Below are 21,381 nucleotides of genomic sequence, written 5' to 3' on the forward strand. Positions count from 1 at the left end.
ACGATCGTTTGGGGTCATCAACTCTCCTCTACCTCGGCTCACAATACCACATATCTTCAAGCAGCTTAGTGAAAACCTTTTACTACCGGGAAGCTAAAGCTTCTCTCAACTGTACAAGGTCTGAGTGGCTCACTCCCTTCCGTTTCATGGATGTACTGGGGGTAAAGTGAAGCCAGCTGAGTGATACAGGGTCACACACTGGGACCAAGAGTCCAGTGGAACTTAGAGGTACATTTCCAAGGTTGAGAAAGGCTGGTTTGGGCCTTAAACTACAGGTGCCTGTTGGTTGTGCCTTAAAAAACTACGGAGTGCAGGTGGAATCTATGTGTTAGGTTAGGAAGCATGGTTCACGGGTATTGGTGGACTCAGTAACTTCTTAATAATAGTGATAATATTTTTGTGTGTACTTAATACTATTTTTTCAGTTACTAATGTATGCTGTGTGCATTTAATATTTCCTTATAATTTCAATCTCAGGTATAACCCTTGTTCCCCAGAGTAGTGTTTAAGTTAGGTTAGGAGGTGTGTATCTGTTGGGGTAATATAATTTTGCTGAGTGCCCTGAAGGCCTACTCAGGGTGGAGTTAATAAGTTCTATTTTTTATACCATTTTCTCAGTGCTGGATATCATTTTGTTGAGTGCCCTTAAGGCCTATTCATTGTAGTTATTGATTTCCTATTTTTTTATAAAATCTTCTCAGTGATTGATATTATTTTGTTGAAAGCCCTTAAGGCCTGTTTCATGTGTGCAAGCAACATTTCTTAATACTTTAAATTTATTGTTGTCTAATGAGGCATTGTCTGAATTTCTAATATTTTCAATATCATGTATAACCTTTATTCCCCAGAGTAGTGCTTTAAGTTCAGGTTAAGAGGTGTGCATATTGGTGTACCATTATTTGATTGTGTCTGTAGTGTTGGAGGGAATATAAGTGTCTAAATTTTACAGTGTGTCTCATTCATCCCAGTCACAGACGCTATCCTTCCACGGGTCATGGACAATTCATTTTGTTTAGTAAATTTAAGTGTTCTTGTGCTGGTTCGGGATTTCTCTCAAAGGGGCGCTTCCACTGCAATTACCATCTAATAATCTTTAATAAACCCCAAGTCTAGTGAGAAATTAAAGTCCAGCAAATTCCGACCGGTTACATATATATATATATATATATATATATATATATATATATATATATATATATATATATATATATATATATATATATATATATATATATATACACACACACACACACACACACAGTGATCCCTCGGTTAACGAAATTTTGGTAAACGAATTAGCTTCCATAAGATTCTTCACTTCGGTTAACAAATTCCTTACGAATTTTTCCCAACATGTTTTCGCTTGCTTTCGGCTGCTCACCAACTGTAGTATTCGTTACCATTTGAGTAAATATCAAGAAGGTTGTACTATTCAATAACTTTAAAAGTTTTATATTAAAATTTTTAGTAATTTTAACAATTATTTAACATAATGGAAGTACAGGGAACTAGTTTTTAGCGCACCAAACAGCCACTTGACTCACCCAAAATGGCGTCACTGTGTGTCCCTACTCAGTGGAGGAAGCATCTTGCTCGAGACTCTTGAACATAAACTGTTTTTACGTTTTTACAGTACAATTATTGGTCATTCTGAAGTATATTTTACATATTGACAATATATAATCTTGAATGACACCAAGTGAACTAAAATTTTATGGGTGAAATGGCAACATGAAGCATGGGGTGACTTCTCTTCCACCCCAATGCCTTCTCTTCTCCCTTCTCCTCCATCCCCACTTCTAATTCCCATCATCATCATCAACCAGGAGCCTTCTACATGCACACCTCAAAGTAAGTGTACTTTACTGCATTTATTTTTAGTTTGTATGTAATTTTCGGTGAGCTGGAACCAATTACCCAAAATCCCATTGAAACAATGGTTTCGGTTAACGATATTTTTGGTTAATGAACGACCTTCTGGAACGAATTGTGTTCATTAACCGAGGGACCACTGTGTGTGTGTGTGTGTATATATATATATATATATATATATATATATATATATATATATATATATATATATATATATATATATATATATATCCTTTAAAAACAATAATTTAAATTTTGCACCATTTTCAATATTCCCCTGTGCGGTGTGGCAAACAGACGCCACCCTTTCCTGCCTCAGACACCCGCTGCTCCGAGAAGCCTCAGTCCACACGTGCCTACCGTACTATAAACGCTACTGTGATTACCTCTTCTGTTTGTCCTCCCACGTGCATTCCACATGGCTCTTGGACGTAAGCCAGCCTCATCCAAGGCAAATATTACTAGCAAAGACTCTGAAGTGACCAAGAGATCAAGAATAGTGATGACCTTAACGGAAAAAAACTTTTATTGGACAAGCTCAGAGGTGGAATGAGCTATGGCTCGAGATGTGGTGAAGACTGACAATTCATTTGTGTCTTGTCAGAATACAAGTCTTCAAGTGGAGGAATGTGGGTGGAAGAGGACTGGCTGGCTGGCGTGACTGCATGAGGGTGGGCAGACGCCAGGACAGTAGGGAGAGGCTGGCAATGCGGGTGTTGCCGACCTCAACGAAATATAAATTTTTTTATTTACGTGTAAATAAAATTATTTGGTATATAACTGTGTTTACGTTTTTCCATTATTATACTACAATATGATTAGTTTCAAAATAATGATGTTAGTAAATGCCGTTACATTGCATCAGTGATCAGTGTGACCACTGGGCCGTGAGTGGAGAGCATGGCGTGGTTAAGTGCATGACCTACCTGAGCTGTTTGGTGGCCACAGGTACAGTGATTCCTAAAAGAGTATTCGCGGTTTTGGCTTTTCGCGGGGGTTTCAGGAACGTAATTCCCGCGAAAAACACGGGATTACTGTATGTACAGTACATATATATACAGTGGTCCTTAGGTTAACGATTTACCTTCAAATAAGATTCTTAACTTTAGTTGCAGGCAATCCCCTCAGATTCTTGGTATTTTCTGACTAGCTTCAACATGTTTAAAGCACGCATTTGGCGGTCCTGGCTGTAGTATTAGTCGAGTTAGTCTCTCTCTGTTTTCAGTGGAGGTAACATCTTGCTTGAGACTCTTCAACTAAATGCTTTTTTTCTGTTTCCAAGCAAATTATTGGTCATTTTGAAATATATTTTACATATTGACAATATATAATGCAGTGCAATGTTGATTTAAAGAAAATAATCTTGAAATACACCAAGAGAACTAAAATTTTATGGGTGAAATGGTGCCATGGGGTGACTTCTCTTCCACCCCAATGCCTTCTCTTCTTCCTTCTCCTCCACCCCCATTCTAATTCCCATCATCATCATCCAGGAGCCTTCTACATACACACCTCAAAGTAAGTGTACTTTTCTACCCTTTTTGTTGAATTTAGGCAATTTTCGGTGAGCTGGAACCAATTACCCAAAAACCCATTGAAACAATGGTTTCGGTTAACGAGTTTTTCGGTTAACGAGTAACCTGCTGGAACGGATTGTGCTCGTTAACCGAGGGACCACTGTATATATATATATATATATACAGCCACTCCTCGACTTATGACCTATCCGACTTACGACCACCGCAGTCGTACCAAAATTTTTTCAAATTACGTATTTTCGAGTCCTGACATTAGTGATTGAGCTGTGTAATGACAAAATTTTCGTCTGTAATTCCATTTAAAATGGCTGGCATGCTTAAAAGTGAGAGTTTTGTGGTGCTGAGAAGAAAAAGAGACACCCATTTTAGATTTTCTATGTATTATTTTCGCATTTTCGACTTATGACCAATTTGATTTACGACATGGAATTGCGTCCCTAACCCCGTCGTAAGTCGAGGAGAGACTGTATATATGTGTGTGTGTGTGTGTGTGTGTGTGTGTGTGTGTGTGTGTGTGTATATATATATATATATATAACAGACACCGCTTAACGCCACTTAACGCTAAGATATACCGTGCCTTGCCAAAGCTGAACTTTCACTTAACGCGCATTTTTACTATACGGTGAGTGTCCGCTCGAGAGCTTATTTTAGATTCAGACCACCCCCACCCGCCACCCTGCCTGACTGCCTGTTTTAGCTCATAAATTCATACAAATTACCTAGCCAGAATATAATTTACATTGCTGGAATTTATAATTTGGTGATCATTTTGAATATAAAACAACATATTTTATTAAACATACAATTTTAGATAAAAATTGTTCTCTAGGTAATTATGTTATCTTTTGTCCAAAATATATGACATTTATATTCAAAATATTCCTGGTCTTACATGAATCCAGCAATGTCAATTATATTATCCTAACTTTAGTTTGAGGTATTATTTATTAAAATTTAGTGGTTATCCCACACATCTCCTTGGGACGGTTGGTGGGGGTGGGGAGGGAGGACCGACCGACCGACCATCTGTTACCCCTGAAGAATTATTTTTTTTTATTAACTGAAGATATTTGTTTTAGCTCATAAAATCTATACAAATTATCCCGCCAGAATATAATTTACATTGCTGGAATTCACAATTTGCTGATCATTTGAATATAAACATCATAGATTTTGCATTAGACATACAAATTTTAGATGAAAAGTTTATTCTGAGTAAATATGTTATCTTTTGTGAAAAATATATGACATTTATATTCAAAATATTCCTGGTCTTACAAGAATCCAGCAATGTCAATTATATTATCCTAACTTTAGTTTGAGGAATTATTTATTACTATACCTGGTTTCAAAATTTCTCAGAGGGAAGAGCCAGTGAGTGTAGTGTGAGAAGAGGAGGAGTTGAGTCCATTATTTGAATGGACATTAACTTGGCGACTGTTTCTCTATTTCTTAAGTATTAATTGTGCATGTACCATCATAAAATTAAGATGTTATTTTTACTACAACATAGTTATTTGTCGTCAAAAAAGTGGAGTTTGGGGGTCGGGCTGGGTTCTATTGGAATTAATCCCATATGTTCTGTTATTCACTTAACGTTTTCACTTAATGCAGGACCTCTGTTCAAATGGACTGCTAACTATATATATATATATATATATATATATATATATATATATATATATATATATATATATATATATATATATATATATATATATATATATATATATATATATATATATATATACAGTGGGTATGCTATAAATCTAACGGATTCTACTACAAATATCTAATAATCTAACGGTTTTACCTATAAACTTGAGAATGCTATAAATCTAAACTAAACTCCTACAATCTAACATTATTTAAAAAATTTTTTTTTACTAATTTATTGTTTTTTATTACAAATATTAATGATATTCTTTATTTCAGGGGTTTAGATGCATATTTATGCACTTTTTTACAATTTACAATTTTATATTACATTTTTCAGTGTTAAGTGGTTTATATTTGGGGCCTGGAACGGATTAATCCTATAACTAATCTAGTGCTATAACAATGTTCCTAGAACCACTAGACTATAGCATACCTTACTGTATATATATATATATATATATATATATATATATATATATATATATATATATATATATATATATATATATATATGCAAGTAAATCACTGTGGGTGCGCATGATCCAGGTATATGCTGATAACCACAAGGAAAGAAGAAAACATTTCGTGTTTTCTTCTTTCCTTGTGGTTATCAGCACACACACACAGACCACCGACGGGTCAAGACGGGTCAGACGCACCTGGCGCTGCTCAGCAGCAGCCACGTCAACTGCTATGTTGGCCCATACCAACTCCCTCCCCTGAACCCTCCTCCCCACCGGAATATCAACAAGTTCTCGCCAGAAGTTACTATTTCATTTGGGAAAGGAATGGAACCAGTGTTGAATAGTGGTGAACAGTGCTTAAGTCAGTGAAAAACAATTTGGCAGTTGAGTCTTACCCATGCTAACCTTCACACAGTGAGGTCCCAGGTACCCAGTGATAATTCCCCTGAGATGCCATGATAGAGAGGCCTGGGACCACACCTCACCCACTTGAGTGAGTGAAGTCCTGTGACAACAGATCAAGTGGTGTCCCCATGATGCTACGACACCACGTAGTGAATGAGTTGCTACAGCATCATGTGATGCCCCTCATACACCATCTGTGAGAGAATTACTACACCACATCAGGCCCCTCATACACCATCTGTGAGAGAATTACTACACCACATCAGGCCCCTCATACACCATCTGTGAGAGAATTACTACACCACATCAGGCCCCTCATACACCATCTGTGAGGGAATTACTACACCACATCAGGCCCCTCATACACCACCTGTGAGGGAATTACTACACCACATCAGGCCCCTCATACACCATCTGTGAGGGAGTTACTACACCACATCAGGCCCCTCACAGCACCACCTGTGAGGGAACTAGTACTCCACGTGATGCCCCTCATAACACCATCTGTGAGGGAGTTACTACATTACGTGTCTGCTGTTCAACACCTCAGCTCACATGATCTACGTGTGTAAACATTAATCTGTATGTTCACTATATGTTCCTTCACCTTTCTCTAATGAAGGCTTTTGTTAAACCACCAATGTATGTAATAAGTCATTTATGTCCAATGTATATTTTCAGCCTTCGGGCTGCAAACTTTTTCAATAAACCGTTTATTATTATTATTATTTTATATATATATATATATATATATATATATATATATATATATATATATATATATATATATATATATATATATATATATATATCACAGACTGCAGAATGTTAGTGACTTTGAATGTTTATAAGAAGTTAACTATGTACCCACAGAAAGGCTGGAGAAACTCAACATTGGGGATATGTCTCTGGACTGTGCTGATTTCTGTTACCTGGATGGCATGAACAGTGCCGGTGCGGGTGCAGAAGTCTACTCGTTTGCAAGAGTCAGAAATGGATGGAGGAAATTTAAGGAGCTTCTGCCTGTTTTGATAGCAAGAAGACCATCCCTCAATGTGAAACAGAATGTATGCAGCTAGAGTGAGAAGTCTGCTGTTGTATGGGAAGGAAATATGGGCAGTTAAAAGGGATGACATAAGCAGGATCGAACGAGATGAAGAGAATAGTGAGGTGGATGTGCAATGTGACACTGAATAACAATAGGCCCAGTTCAGTTAAGAGGGCAGCTGAGTATTGAAAGTTTGGGTATGTGGTGAAAATGAGAGATCAATTGGGTTAAGAGGTGCAGGAGCCTAAATGTGGAAGGGAGGAGAACCAGGGATAGGCCAAGAATAATGTGAGGAAAGGAAGAGAGATTATAAAAAATGACATTTAGAGTTAAGAACCAGACAAGAGACTGTCAGAGACCAAGCAGCATGGAAAGTTGCTGTCAGGTAATCATGGTTAACACACTTAAGCATGGCAAATGGCTATAAAACGTGTTGATGATAATACATATATAGTATATAATATCCCTAACACTTTCTTCATCCAAGAAACATGTGAACAGAAATGGCACACATAATCAACTTTGGCAAATTGTGGGATTTTAAGATTTTGAAGAAACTGATGTGGTGGAGCTGCCTAACCTTTATGCAGAGGAATTGACTCACGAGGCTCTGGTTGGCTGAGCTGACACTGCTCGAGGACGAGGAAGGAGCAAAGCTAAATGAAGTTACCTTACAACAGAGCAAGGTGATGCATTAACCCACATTCCTTGACCAAGTGATTCAAGGATTGATAAGAATACCAACCTGGAGCAAAAGTTATAGACTTGCGAGTTCCATTTAATTAGGTTATTGGACCGAATTTAGTTAGATTATTGTGCCTAGTTAAGACAAGTTATTAAGCTGGTTAAGCCAAGATATTGTACTTTATTTAGATAGCCTATTGCACTAAATTTAGCCAGGGTATTGTGCCATATTTATACAGGTTATTGCCCAGTGTATGAGGGAGGCAGACTGCATGTGGTTTGGTGTGCATTAAATTTGAAATGGCAGCCAAGTAACAAATTACATGTAAGAAGGTTTGCTTATGTATTGGGGAGATGAGTGTCACAATTTCTTGCAAGTAAACAGATTTGTGTAGACATGCACTGGACAAGGAACTACTGTAATTTACACCAATTTGCACAGAATGAAATTTTTTCTACTCTTTGTATGTACACCCGTGGTCAATAGGTCTTTTTTTTTTTTTACGGGTATTAGCCCATCCGGACACAGGTCACCGACCCACATCAGGGCCCAGGGGGCGAAAACGCAATAACAACAACAACAACAACAATAATAATAATAATAATAATAATAATTCAGATAAGTAAAATTTATAATAAAAAATACAAAAATAAAAATAAAATAATAATGATGATAATAATAATAATGAAAACACTGCAATAATAATAATTATAATAATAATAAGGAACAATTAAGATAATAAAAAAAAAAAGATCATTAGTGAGAAACGATATATGTATGTTGTGTTGTCAATAGCAAGAGAAACAATTGAGACCCTGCAATTGTGTGTAAATGAGGCAGAAAGTCAGATGAGCAACCTGGGACTTGGTCACAATTTTTGCAATGCCATATAGCAGCAGGGTCTACCATTAGACAACACATTATGCTTCCAATATCTTCCCAGGCTGTAGTACCTCCCTGTTTGGTAGCTGCCTACTGCCTGGAATGCCTCTGTCAACAGTTACAAGAGACGACTTTACGTATACACTGTAATTGAAAAGAAGGGGGTCTTACCGTCTTCCTCTTCCTCGAGAACAACATCATCATCATCCTCTCCTTCGGCTGCCTCATAATCATCATCACCCACCTGAGGAACAAACCAAGTCAATAACAGTACAGTATTTATCATCATACACTTCAATAATAACTGGTGCCTATGTAACTATTGATTTAAAAATATAAATGACATTATTATTACAGTGGGGTATGCTATAACGAACGGATCCTACTACGAATATTCCTATAACGAACGGTTTTACCTATAAAATTGAGAATGCTATAACGAACGCAACTCCTACAACGAACGCGGATGAATACGGGACTATTTCACCTGGCGCATGAATATTGTTGTACCGCGACCCACAACAAGAGCGTCAGGCGCCATCTTTGTCTCATTGTGTAGCTAGTGCACCACTGTTATTGTTGAAATTTCGTCTTTTGATGTGGAAATTCGCGTTATTTGTATAACTATTTTGTTATACAAGTATACAATTGTAACAATGAGTCGTCCAAAGCGAGTGAGAAAGCTAATAACCCTTGAAACTAAGAAAGAAATTATAAAGAAACGTGAGAATGGAAGAAGCATTGCGAAACTTAGTGATGAATATGGGATGGCTAAATCGACTATATGTACGATTTTGAAGAATAAAGAGGAGTTAAAAACTGTGCAAGTGGCTAAGGGAATCTTTAGACTTAGCAAAGCAAAGTGTAATGTGATTGAAGAGATGGAAAATTTACTCTTAGTGTGGATAAAGGAGAAAGAAATGGCAGGTGGTAACATTAGTGAAGCTATAATTTGTGAGAAGGCCAGACAATTGTTTGAGGACCTTAAAGCCAAGACTCCCAGTGGAAGTGATAGTGATGTGCCAGTGTTTAGGGGTACCTGCATGCTGAATAACACTAAGGTAAGATAAAGTACCGTATTTTTTACATTTTCCACAGAATTTTTTCAGTGTTAGGTGGTTGTATTTGGGGGCCTGGAACGGATTAATCCTATAACGAACGAGGTTCTGGAACCAATTACGTTCGTTATAGCATACCCCACTGTACATATAAGCACTGTATGAATTGTTTAGGCACTGGATCACAAAATTGGTTCATGCAATCACATAAGGTAAAAATTTTAAAATTCAAAGGACCGTTAAAAAAAAAAAAAATACATATTTACCCTACTTTTAAAGACTAAGAACCCCAATGAAAGTGCTGGGCAAAGAATCCCACACATTACATGTAGAAAGAATCCCACACATTACATGTAGGGGCAAGAAATATTAAAAGAATTATATACAGTGGTCCCTCGGTTAACGAAATTTCAGTTAACAAATTACCTTCCATAAGATTCTTCACTTCGGTTAACGAGCATTCCCTCGATTAACAAATTCCTTACGAGCGCCCCTCAACATGTTTTCGCTTGCTCACTAGCTGTTGTATTAGTCTGCCAATACAGTAATTGGTTCTAAGGCTTAAATTCCTTACTATTCTAGTAAATATCAAGAAGTTTGTACTATTCAATGATTTTAAGTCTTATATTAATTTTTTTAGTAATTTTAACAATTATTTAACATAATTTAAGTACAGGGAAACTAGTTTTTAGCGAGCCAAACAGCCTGTCAACAAACCATACAAGCGTCAGTCTCTGTGTCTTTTTAGTGGAGGTAACATCTTGCTTCAGACTCTCTTCAACATAAACGCTTTTTTTCTGTGTTTCCAGTCAAATTATTGGTCATTTTGAAATTTATTTTACATATTGACAATATATAATGCAGTGCAGTGTTGATTTAAAGAAAATAATCTTGAATTACACCAAGTGAACTAAAATTTTATGGGTGAAATGGTGCCATGGGGTGACTTCTCTTCTCCCTTCTCCTCCACCCCAATGCCTTCTCTTCTCCCTTCTCCTCCACCCCAATGCCTTCTCTTCTCCCTTCTCCTCCACCCCGATTCTAATTCCCATCATCATCATCATCCAGGAGTCTTCTACATACACACCTCAAAGTAAGTGTACTTTACTCCCTTTTTTGTTGACTTTAGGCAATTTTCGGTGAGCTGGAACCAATTACCCAAAAACCCATTGAAACAATGGTTTCGGTTAACGAGCAACCTTCTGGAACGAATTGTGTTCGTTAACCGAGGGACCACTGTAGTGCAATACTGCATATACAGAGACCGTACAGTATTTAATTTTGAGTGTCTGCATAAACCTGGCCTAAGTTTCTTGTGATCCTGACAGGGGAATAAAGCCAAGGGAAACAATGGAACAATTGGAATTTAGGCTTCATAAAGCCCTTATAGGGCAGTGGTTCTTAAACTGCGTTAGCCCCATGCCCTCCTAACTCGGTCTGACCCGATGCCCCCCCCCCCAATGCACACACATTTAACACTTTCCCAAGCCTCACGTTTAGGTCACCCCACCCATGTTAGGTGAACCACTGTGGGCTGCTCCTGACAGCTTGCTTCCATGCAGAAAAGTTTACAAACATTTAAAATTTATGATTTATTTTCAGTCATATATTTATCTATTTACACGTGAGGAGTTTTGTACAGAAAAGCCAGCAGTACAAGGTTGCATCTCAGAGCCAGGTAAATTTACAGTACCCCTCCCCCCCCCCTGCAGGGATAAAGCGAGAAAAATCAACTTTAAAAATAATGATGGGAAAATAGGCGGATGCTCTGGAACGTCACCTGGGGCCTAAGGGTTAGTTAGAAAGCTACTCCATAGGGCTGTCAGGCACCCTCGCTCACTTGTCAGGTTGCCAAAGGGTACCGTATTTTTCGGCTTAAAATACGCACTTTTTATGACAAAAATATACTGTACCTCGAAAATTAACATGCGTTTTCCAGGACACTAGTCGATGAGTTGTAGCAGAGGTTTTTGAAATCAGCCCCTTACAAAGACTGTTACCTCATTACAGTACTTAACAATTACAAGTATTCTCTATACAGTACTATAAAACTATTGATTTAACTAATATTGTTGATATATTGAAAAATAAAAATAAACCCTTGCTGCTGTGTGGTCTGTTTACTAATGGCAGTGGTGCGGCAGCGCCATGTATTGAGGAGTTGCTAAAGGTTGTCTGCTGGTCTCAAAGTGCAGGAATGTTTGTTTCTTTATTTGTAGGCTCGCATATTTGGACACCTATTTACAGTAGGCTCTCATATTTGGAGACCCATTTAGACTGTAAAAACCCCACAAAATTAAAATCTTCCAAATTTAACTACAACTTCGTCATCCAAGTCAAAACACACACAACAACAACATTGGCTGTCCATATGTTTTAAACTTTACCACCACTGGTGGGTAGAATTTTTTTTAATTCAAAAACTTTAATTAAAATATATATGCACAGTAAATAAGTGTTGCTTTCATATTCTTACGTAGAGTAATGACGATATGTTTAAACATGTGCTCACTTACATACGCAATCTCACTTTTTTTTTACCATTAATTGTTAGCTACTTCAATTGTTCCATTTATTAACGTTAAATAACATTACTTAAAACAACCATACTAAGTTTTCTACATTAATTTTACTACAGCTACAAACAGGGTCTTATTTTCTTCAGTTTTATAATTATGTAGAACCAATCAGTCACTGGTTTTGCAAACAACGAGTTGCTTTTTACTTTTATTTTCTTGTTTTTAAATAAAGATTTTTTGTTTTATTTAGACATTGATATACATGTTTACATTTGCTTACCTTCTACTGTTGGAAAATATTTCCCGTCGTTGTCATACCGACAAAAACAAGAGAAAGAATGTAAACACTACAGCCCCCAAGATGCTGAGGTGACCAGGTGTATAAAATGAGTGCTGTATTAAAAATTTCACCTTCTTAAATTTTTGTTTTTTAAATTGATGAAAATGACGACTGATAAGTAATTCTAAGTGATGATATTCAAAGAGGTGTGTATACTTGTGCCAAAAGGGCTGTATAACTATCAAGCAACGGTTTCACTGGTGTTGGTAGTTGACAGCTACCAAACAGGGAGGTACTACTGCCTGGGAAGATATTGGTAGACCCTGCTGCCATATGGCATCACAAAAATTGTGACCAAGTCCCAGGTTGCTGAACTGACTTTCTGCCACATTTACACACAATTGCAGGGTCTCAATTGTTTCTCTTACTATGACAACACAGCATACTGTACATATATTGTTTCTCACTCGATTTTTTTTTATTTTCGTATTTCTTTATGGTTCTTTATTATTATTATTATTATTATTACATTTTCGCCCCCTGGGCCCCGATGTGGGTCAGTGACCTGTGCCCAGGTGGGCTAATATTCGTAAAAGAAAGAAGAAAAAAAAAAAAAAAAAAAAAAAAAAAAAAAAAATCATTTCCAAACCAGGGTGCGTCTTCCACGCCGAAAAATATGGTAGCCAAAGCATATGGGCAATAGATACAGCCTGTATCATGGCTACTCATTGAAAGTAAAAGCAGCTCATAGCTTGGGGAGTCAGTTCCAGATAAGAATTCCTGTAATATTATGTTGTAACATGACTTAAGCATATTAGGTAGCTTTCTCTTCATGTAAGGGTTACGTCTGATTCTAAATGGACATAAGAATTATGAAATGAAGCAAAGGTGAAGGTTACTAGACTAATGAAGGATCAGGTAAATTCATTGTACAGTACAGTCATCCCTTGGTCATAGCCCACTTGGTTATCGCGATTTTCGTTATGGCGCCTCCATCAAAATCTTCACAACTGCTGTTATAGTGCATTTTTCAAGCCAAGAATTTCGTTATCACGCAGTTGCCTCCAGGTGTTTTGACCCATTTGCTTCACCTACATCTATTGAGGATAAAATCTTTCACCTACAAATTGACAATAACACATTTGCTGTAATCAAACATATCTAGTTGCCTCAACAATTGCACCCCCAGTTGCAATTTAAAATTCTGTGTCATTACTAAGGAATAACGAAGTCTCGGGTGCACTCTAAGATTGAGAGAAAACGGAGGACTCAGGTGTCCTGAAGCGATGAAAAAACGGACTCCTCAGACAGGGGACTCAAATAAAGAAAGCATAGCTACATGTTTTGTGGACTACAGTATTGGGCGTACCCTTTTCATCACTTTGTAATAAATCTAGCCATGCCTATGTGTGTTTCTGATACTTAGCATAACATTATCTATATCTTTAGTGGGTCTAAATGGTCGTAAAATGGGAAAATTGGGGTTGGGTCTTGGGTGCCTGGAACCAATTAGAATAAATCCCATAGGTTCTGTACTTTTATTATCGCGTTTTTCGTTATCACGCACTCGGCGCGGTCCCAATTAGGCGTGATAACCAAGGAATAACTAAAGTTGAGAGTTGATACAAGCTAAGTACTTGCTCAGAGACTAAAAGCAGTTCATAAAGTGATTAATGTGTGAACTTATTATTGATAAGTATACATTTAAGGAAAAAAGACAGGTTTTTTCTGTGTGTGTGTGTGTGTGTGTGTGTGTGTGTGGGGGTGCAAAAGTGGGCTAACAGGCTGAAAATAACAAGGTCAAATGCAGCACTAAAGTCAAGCTACAGGATACAGCATTCCAACCCGACTAGGAGTATACTTAAGTTTATGAACAATATGGCAAAGCCCAATGTATACACCAAGACCTGTTTGGTATGTAATTGTGTCTTGAACCTGTGCTTTATGGGTACTGTACAGCTATATTTGAATACTATACATATCGTAACACATAAAAAGTGCAAAACTTACTGGGTTGTACTCCTTATACAGTGCATCCAAGGGTACATCTTCTTCCTCCTCATCCTCATCTTCCTCCTCTTCAACCTCTTCCTCATCAATTTCCTCCTCTTCCTCTCCATCTATGTCTTCATCATCCTGCTCGTGATCACCCTCCAAGACCTCCACGCAGTCGTCGTCATTCTCACCTTCACCAAGTACCTCTACACCATCCTCTTCTTCCTCACCTACAAAACACACACGAGGAAGAAAAAAAAAAAAAAAAAAAAATTATTATATTCCTTCTTGACAAAACACGCCCCAACAAACTTAATAAATATTACAAAAAATATGAGCTTCCCATTAATATCAAAGGACCAATATTTCTGCCAATTATTTCAAAAACACTACTTTCCTATTAAGTGATCATTCTCCTATAAAAACCATTGAGTGTAATCTAGAAACAATTAACCTGTTTAACAATACCATAAAAAACTGCATGTCTTCAGTCTGTTACAAGAAACAGTGATACTTGTTTTTCTCATAATTTTCACTCCTCCCTCTCATTCAGGGTAACTGTACTACAAACATCTTCTCCTTATACTACTGCCTGTACCTTACCCAATTTAAGATCCATTCCTAAATATTTATAACCACCCACAGTCAAAGGTGCTTGCAAATCCACCTCTCGTGAACTTGGTGGTGAAGAACGTTGAATATAGGAGTATATAATGAAAACAAACAATTTCCGACTCTCCCCACAAGACAATAGTGCTACTAATGAGCCTGGTAAAACAAAATGGTTCCCACATACAGACACAAACACACACATTCACCAAAAGCAAAGCAAAAGAGACTCACCATCCTCCTCCTCTTCACTATTATCCTCCTTATCAAACCTGTAGAAAATATTTTGTTATTGACTTTAGAAAATTCTGTTTTACTGTTAGCATAGGAGAAAAAATAAATAAATAAAATAAAAATTTAACCCATGGGATGAACTAAATTTTAAGGGGAATATACAAAGCTATAAGGTCATACATTTACCAATTAGAAATATATTACACGCTAATACGTGAATGCAATGGATCAACTCACCCATCAAGGTAGACCAGAGAGGGGATGAGAGCGAACATCTTTTCTCTGTAGTTCTCAACCTGTGCCACCTCGCAGTTGAAGAGGTCCAAGTTAAACAGAGACTTAAGGTCCTTCTGTATCCAGGAAAATGAAATCAAATTATAGTGGATGCTGAATAACAAAACATATTTACTGATAATGATAAAAAATAACCCACCAAGCGTAAGTGCCGTCCAATACGTTTACCCCCAAAGTCATCGATCACCAATATCTGAGGCATCAACTTGTGCCCTATTAAATGTTACGAATTAAAAAATACTGTATTTTGTACCTATAATGCTGGAGTTAAAATTAAGGAAAAGCAAAAGGTAATCTGGGGAATGGACAAGTTACTAGGTTGTGGGAAGCAACAAGAGAAAAATTTAAACATTTCAGGCCTTATGTGGAAAGGGAACAAAATAGTGGGACACATTTGTTACAGCAGTAAAATTATAAGAATGCACTTCATATTTGTATTGAATATTATTTATTTTTTATCTTTCTATTTTCACAAAGAAAAGATAAAACTTTGAAATGATAATTAAAATTGTATTCACAAACGAAAAGTGTACAGTACAGTATCCTCAAAACATGAATACTGTGGCCAATAAAACTCTTCCACTTTGTTTAGTTTGTTCATTACATTTAGCTCGTTTTCAGATTGTGAAAGCAGCACCACCTTGACCCCACCCCTACCTACATCAGGAGGAGACATATTTTAGAAACATCATATACAAAGTAAATACAGTACTGTATCGGCAGACAACCACAAATATTGTTGTAATCTTTAATAAATACTAAAGTAACAAATAATAATTCCTGAAATGTCCATCACATAAATAAGTTTTATATCCGAGAGGTTGTACCAGGAACTCACAACAAATACTGTCACATGACAATGAGGTTGACCTTTAACCCAGTCACTATGGGGATGCCACTTTTAATATTTTATTTTCCTAACAAGAAAATTTTATTCAACTGAAGAGGGAGCTCCATACACAAAGGGTTGCTGTAAAATGATATTTATCCAGTGATAATGATAACTATATAACTATGAGGTTGGACTATGAATAAGTTTTTCTGCAATTAGTTAACCCTTAAGCCCCCGGGTTAGGATGCTGCTGGCAGTACCTAAAGCAGGGATAAATCGAGAAAAAAATCAACCTTCCCCAAAATAAAATAAATAAATAAAAAAATAAAAAATTGGCGGACGTTCTGGAACGTCACCCGGGGCCTAAGGGATAAGGAATTTTAAAAAATTGGCATTTCAGGCTGCAGAATACATCAATGAACTTGTGTGTCTATGAAAAAATGCAAGGAATTGTGCAAGGTGGGCATTACAGAAGAGGCTTTGCCTAAGTGAACGGAGAGGACAAAGGGCTATATGAACCTACTGCAGAGATTTTGTATGAGCCAATCAACAAAAAATATTAACTTATATCCTGTGCAAAACATTAAGGTTTATACAATCTTAATTTGACTGACAAAAGTATATGAAGCACACTCATAAAACTTTTCTTATGGATGAAAATGCTTAAAAGATAATGATTCAACTGATGAAGTATTAAGATCACTCACCAAAGGTTCTAGTGTTTCCAAATCCTTAATCCTGTTCCCAGAAAGGTTCAGGTAGGCTAACTTTGGCAGGCAGGTGAGGGCATTCAACCCACCAGAGATTCGGTTGTCACTCAATTCCAACTGTGAAATACAAAATGCAATGATGACCATAGACCAATGAATTCATATATACAGTGACCCCTCGTTTAACGAACTGCCTTCCATAAGGATCTTCAATTCGGTTAACGAACAAAAATTCGGTTAACGAATTTCTTACGAACCGACCTCAACATGTTTTTGCTTGCACTGACCGGGCAACCAGCTTTATTATCAGTCCGCCAATACATTAATCGGTTCTAGGGCTTAAATTCCTTACTATTTTAGTAAATATCAAGAAGTTTATACTATTCAATAATTTTATAAGTTTAATATTCAATTTTTTAGTCATTTTAACAATTATTGAACATAATTGAAGGTAAAGTGACTATTTTAATGCGCGGCATCCAGCCTCTTAACACAGCAAACAGGCGTTAGTCTCTCTCTGTTTTCAGTGGAGGTAACATCTTGCTTGAGACTCTCTTCAACTAAATGCTTTTTTTCTGTGTTTCCAAGCAAATTATTGGTCATTTTGAAATTTATTTTACATATTGTCAATATATAATGCAGTGCAGTGTTGATTTAAAGAAAATAATCTTGAAATACACCAAGAGAACTAAAATTTTATGGGTGAAATGGTGCCATGGGGTGACTTCTCTTCCACCCCAATGCCTTCTCTTCTTCCTTCTCTTCCACCCCAATGCCTTCTCTTCTTCCTTCTCCTCCACCCCCATTCTTATTCCCATCATCATCATCATCCAGGAGCCTTCTACATACACACCTCAAAGTAAGTGAACTTTTCTACCATTTTTGTTGAATTTAGGAAATTTTCGGTGAGCTGGAACCAATTACCCAAAAACCCATTGAAACAATGGTTTCGGTTAACGAACGACCTTCTGGAACGGATTGAGTTCGTTAACCGAGGGGTCACTGTACTGTATCTATAATAAAAAAAAAAAAACATACAATTGTGGTCTATCACAGAGAGGCTTGCTAGGAACACCTTCAATGAAACAAAGGAAAGATCTGTTTGCATTAGTATTTTCTACCAGTAACAGCTTTGAAAGAGGCTGTCGTGTATATTGTGCTATGCACACAAACACAACATTCATTCTGTGGCTTAAACCCAAACATTACTTGTTCATATTCTTTTCAATGCATATCCTACATTTATACTGGCCTTCCTTTTTTCTCAGGGAAGACCTCAGACATTCAAGAACATGTGTTTCAAATCCACTGTCTATGTTTCTTCTTGTATCTGAATCCTCTATGTATACTGTACTGTACTGCAATTCCTTTAATCAGAATTCTATCTGAATATTCTAGGTATCTGAACTTTTGTCCCATTTGGTCCCATTCGGTTAGAATTTTAATTTAGTGCAACAATCCGAATGCAGCTGAAGTTATTCGTTCCTGTGTCTGCCACCAGTGGCACTGTAACCGCTTTGTTTACAAGCTTGCTGGGCTCTAATGTCATGCTATGTTAAACAATAAAACTAATATACAGTATAGCATATCATAAAATACAAAAGCACATATTTATGTATTAAAAAAGAAAAGAAAAAAAAGAAGCTTCTTCCACACTCAAACCATCCTTTGAACAATGCGACACAGCTTAGCTAGGCATGCAACCAGCTGACTTGAAGAGACACGAGTGTGTGTATGCCGTAATGTCACATCAGAGAGAGGGAGCATGGGTGGCTGGCAAGTCGGTGATGCAGTTACAGCCCAGTGTCTCCACACACGTTCACTTTACACATATACGAGCACAGTACCCTTTTTCTTTTTCCTTTTTTTACAGGAATTAGCCCACCCGGGCACAGGTCAAACGACTCACAACGGGGGGCCTGGGGGGCCCCGTTCTTATTTTATAGTTTTACATTATATTTTCTTTATTTCTAAGCCACATTTCAGTTTTGTAATGATTATTCCACAACTTTTATAGTTCCATTACATGTAACAATGGTAACATGAGTAGCCATCTCACAGGCTACCCATCCCCAGTTCTTCCCTCTTCCCAGTGAGTCAAGGTATTGCTGAACAAAATTTTGACCTAACGTTAATTATTGCATGTTCTTGTAGGCACATACAGATAAAAAGAATTGGACTGTATAAAATACATTGTCTGAGTTTTTTATGTTCTTTATGCATTGCCAGTTTAAAGAAAGAGCTGAAATTTGGTATGGAGGCATAGGTGGCCTAAAGAATGGTCATGCACTCTCCTGTCCTATCACCAGTATAACTCACCCAGTATTATATCAAAAGCAATATTTCTCTGAATGTCAATGATACACAAGAAATCTCTTTCCCAGTTGATGCGGATGGCTGGAATCTTGAGCAACATAAACTCTCATCATTCACTGTAATTTACTCTCTCAAAACTGTTGCATCCTTTCTTAATTTGGATCTACTAATGAGTAGGCTTAAAATAATAGCACTTTCTGCTGGTTGTCTGTGGCAAATCTCAACTAGTGATGAAGAAAAATTGCTAACTCTTGATACATAGATAGTACAGTACTGTACAATGATTTCTTATGGAAGGTTTGATGGCCTTGTCTCAAACAGGTGGGTTAGATTAGATCTGGTTACCTTAGGTGGTATATGAGATTTAGGTCAGGTTGGGATAGGTCTAGTTACCTAATTACAAACACAAATTGTTCATAAATGGTTAAACCACAAAACCCTGTCCCTGCAAACACAGGGCAATAATGTACAGTATACTACGCTATGTAACTGCATAAAGCATTACTGACAGGCCACCAGGGTTGCAAGACTGTTTTGTACATAAATAGGAAGATCTGAAGGCTGAATTTGATAAATGCTATCTATTTTGTTACTGTACTGTTAGACCCAAAGATTGACAAATGTAAGTGTACCCCAGGTCAGCGATGTACCCCAAGCGGGGCATAAAACTGCCTGCTTAACACACCAGTGTAGAGTGCGCAGCCACCAGTGATACTGTTTCACAAGGAACCCAATCACCCCACCTCATCTCAGTGTGGCAGACACATGCATCAAACACAAGCAGCCACGGGGATTCCTTGTGAGACACCAGTACTGCTGGTGGCCCACTCTACACTTCTGTGTATAGAAGATGGTTTTTTGCACCACTTGGGGTACATCACTGACCCAGGATACATGCACAATACTGCACCTACATTTGAGATGATAAAAAAGTAGGTCCACTACATTATTATAAAAACTGTACACTAAGTTAAGTACGATTTAAATATATTTCTATTCACAGTTAGGTTAAAACACAACCTTTATAATACTGTACTTTCACCACATAGGAATTAACACAACAGCGCTTAACATCTAAATCTGTATTAGTAATGCTTCAAATAAATTTTGAAATGTTTGAGCTACTACCACACACTGACCAGGGAAGAATAATCTGTATGACAAATTCCTCACCTTGCGAAGATTGGGGAGAGCCGGAAAGCCCTTGAGGGAAGTGAGGCCTACATTGATGAGACTCAACACCTCCAGCTTCTCAAACTCCTCTGTCAAACCTACAATGGACGTGCTCTTGCAGTTGTCCAAGTTTAATTCCATAATCTGAAAGCAACAATTGTCATGTCAAGCACTGCCAAAGAAGCTAAAAACAGTATTCTGAAAGTATGAAAAACTTTAGCTGTCTATCTAATTATAATAAATATTACCGGAGCTGCACAAAATTCTCAGTAATAAAAAATTCAGGTCACAAACTTGGTTAACATTAGTACTAACAGTAATCTTACCAATGACCATAGAGTTGAGTGTGAGCAGATTGAGCCTTGATATGAGAAAATATGTTTTTCTTGAATGGTCTAAGAAGCCTTCAAGGTGGAGGAGGGGTCATACCCGTAGGAGATTTTATTACTTACTGCAGATGAAAATTAATAAAAGGGAAAATAAGGCAACAAATTTATGTAAGGAAGATCACTGAGGAAGTACTGTACATAAAATTAATATTCTAAGTAAACAACACAATACTGACTAGTCTTTGGTGACAAATTTCTTTGGGACAAATATAGCTTAGAGAGAGGGAGTGAGCGAGTTTAACTACATTAAATGATGGACTGGCTAAAATTCCATTGAAAAAACAAATAAAAAAAAAAAGAGAGAAAGAGAGAGAAAGAGAGCCTGGACTGAATGACCTGTATCATGTATCCAGCTAAATTTACCACTTGAAATAGTGGCTGTTACCTATAAAATTAATAATAACACAGTATTTCCC

At 37.1% G+C, this 21,381-nt stretch overlaps 1 protein-coding gene across 1 annotated transcript in view; it reads right to left on the minus strand.

The window, feature by feature from the left end:
- The window catches only part of LOC121863999 (acidic leucine-rich nuclear phosphoprotein 32 family member A-like), a 46,693-nt gene that overhangs the window by 11,530 nt on the left and 13,782 nt on the right, over window positions 1-21,381 (minus strand). Inside the window, exons 2-7 of the mRNA XM_042362875.1 lie at window positions 20,577-20,720; window positions 17,085-17,204; window positions 15,489-15,601; window positions 15,252-15,289; window positions 14,424-14,638; window positions 8,728-8,800 (exon numbers count right to left, since the gene is read on the minus strand). Of these exons, the coding sequence (XP_042218809.1) occupies window positions 8,728-8,800; window positions 14,424-14,638; window positions 15,252-15,289; window positions 15,489-15,601; window positions 17,085-17,204; window positions 20,577-20,720 (703 nt within the window). The remainder of the gene's footprint in view (window positions 1-8,727; window positions 8,801-14,423; window positions 14,639-15,251; window positions 15,290-15,488; window positions 15,602-17,084; window positions 17,205-20,576; window positions 20,721-21,381) is intronic.

The sequence above is a fragment of the Homarus americanus genome, unplaced genomic scaffold, assembly GCF_018991925.1.
Source record: "Homarus americanus isolate GMGI-L3 unplaced genomic scaffold, GMGI_Hamer_2.0 scaffold39209, whole genome shotgun sequence".
Lineage (NCBI taxonomy): Eukaryota > Metazoa > Arthropoda > Malacostraca > Decapoda > Nephropidae > Homarus > Homarus americanus.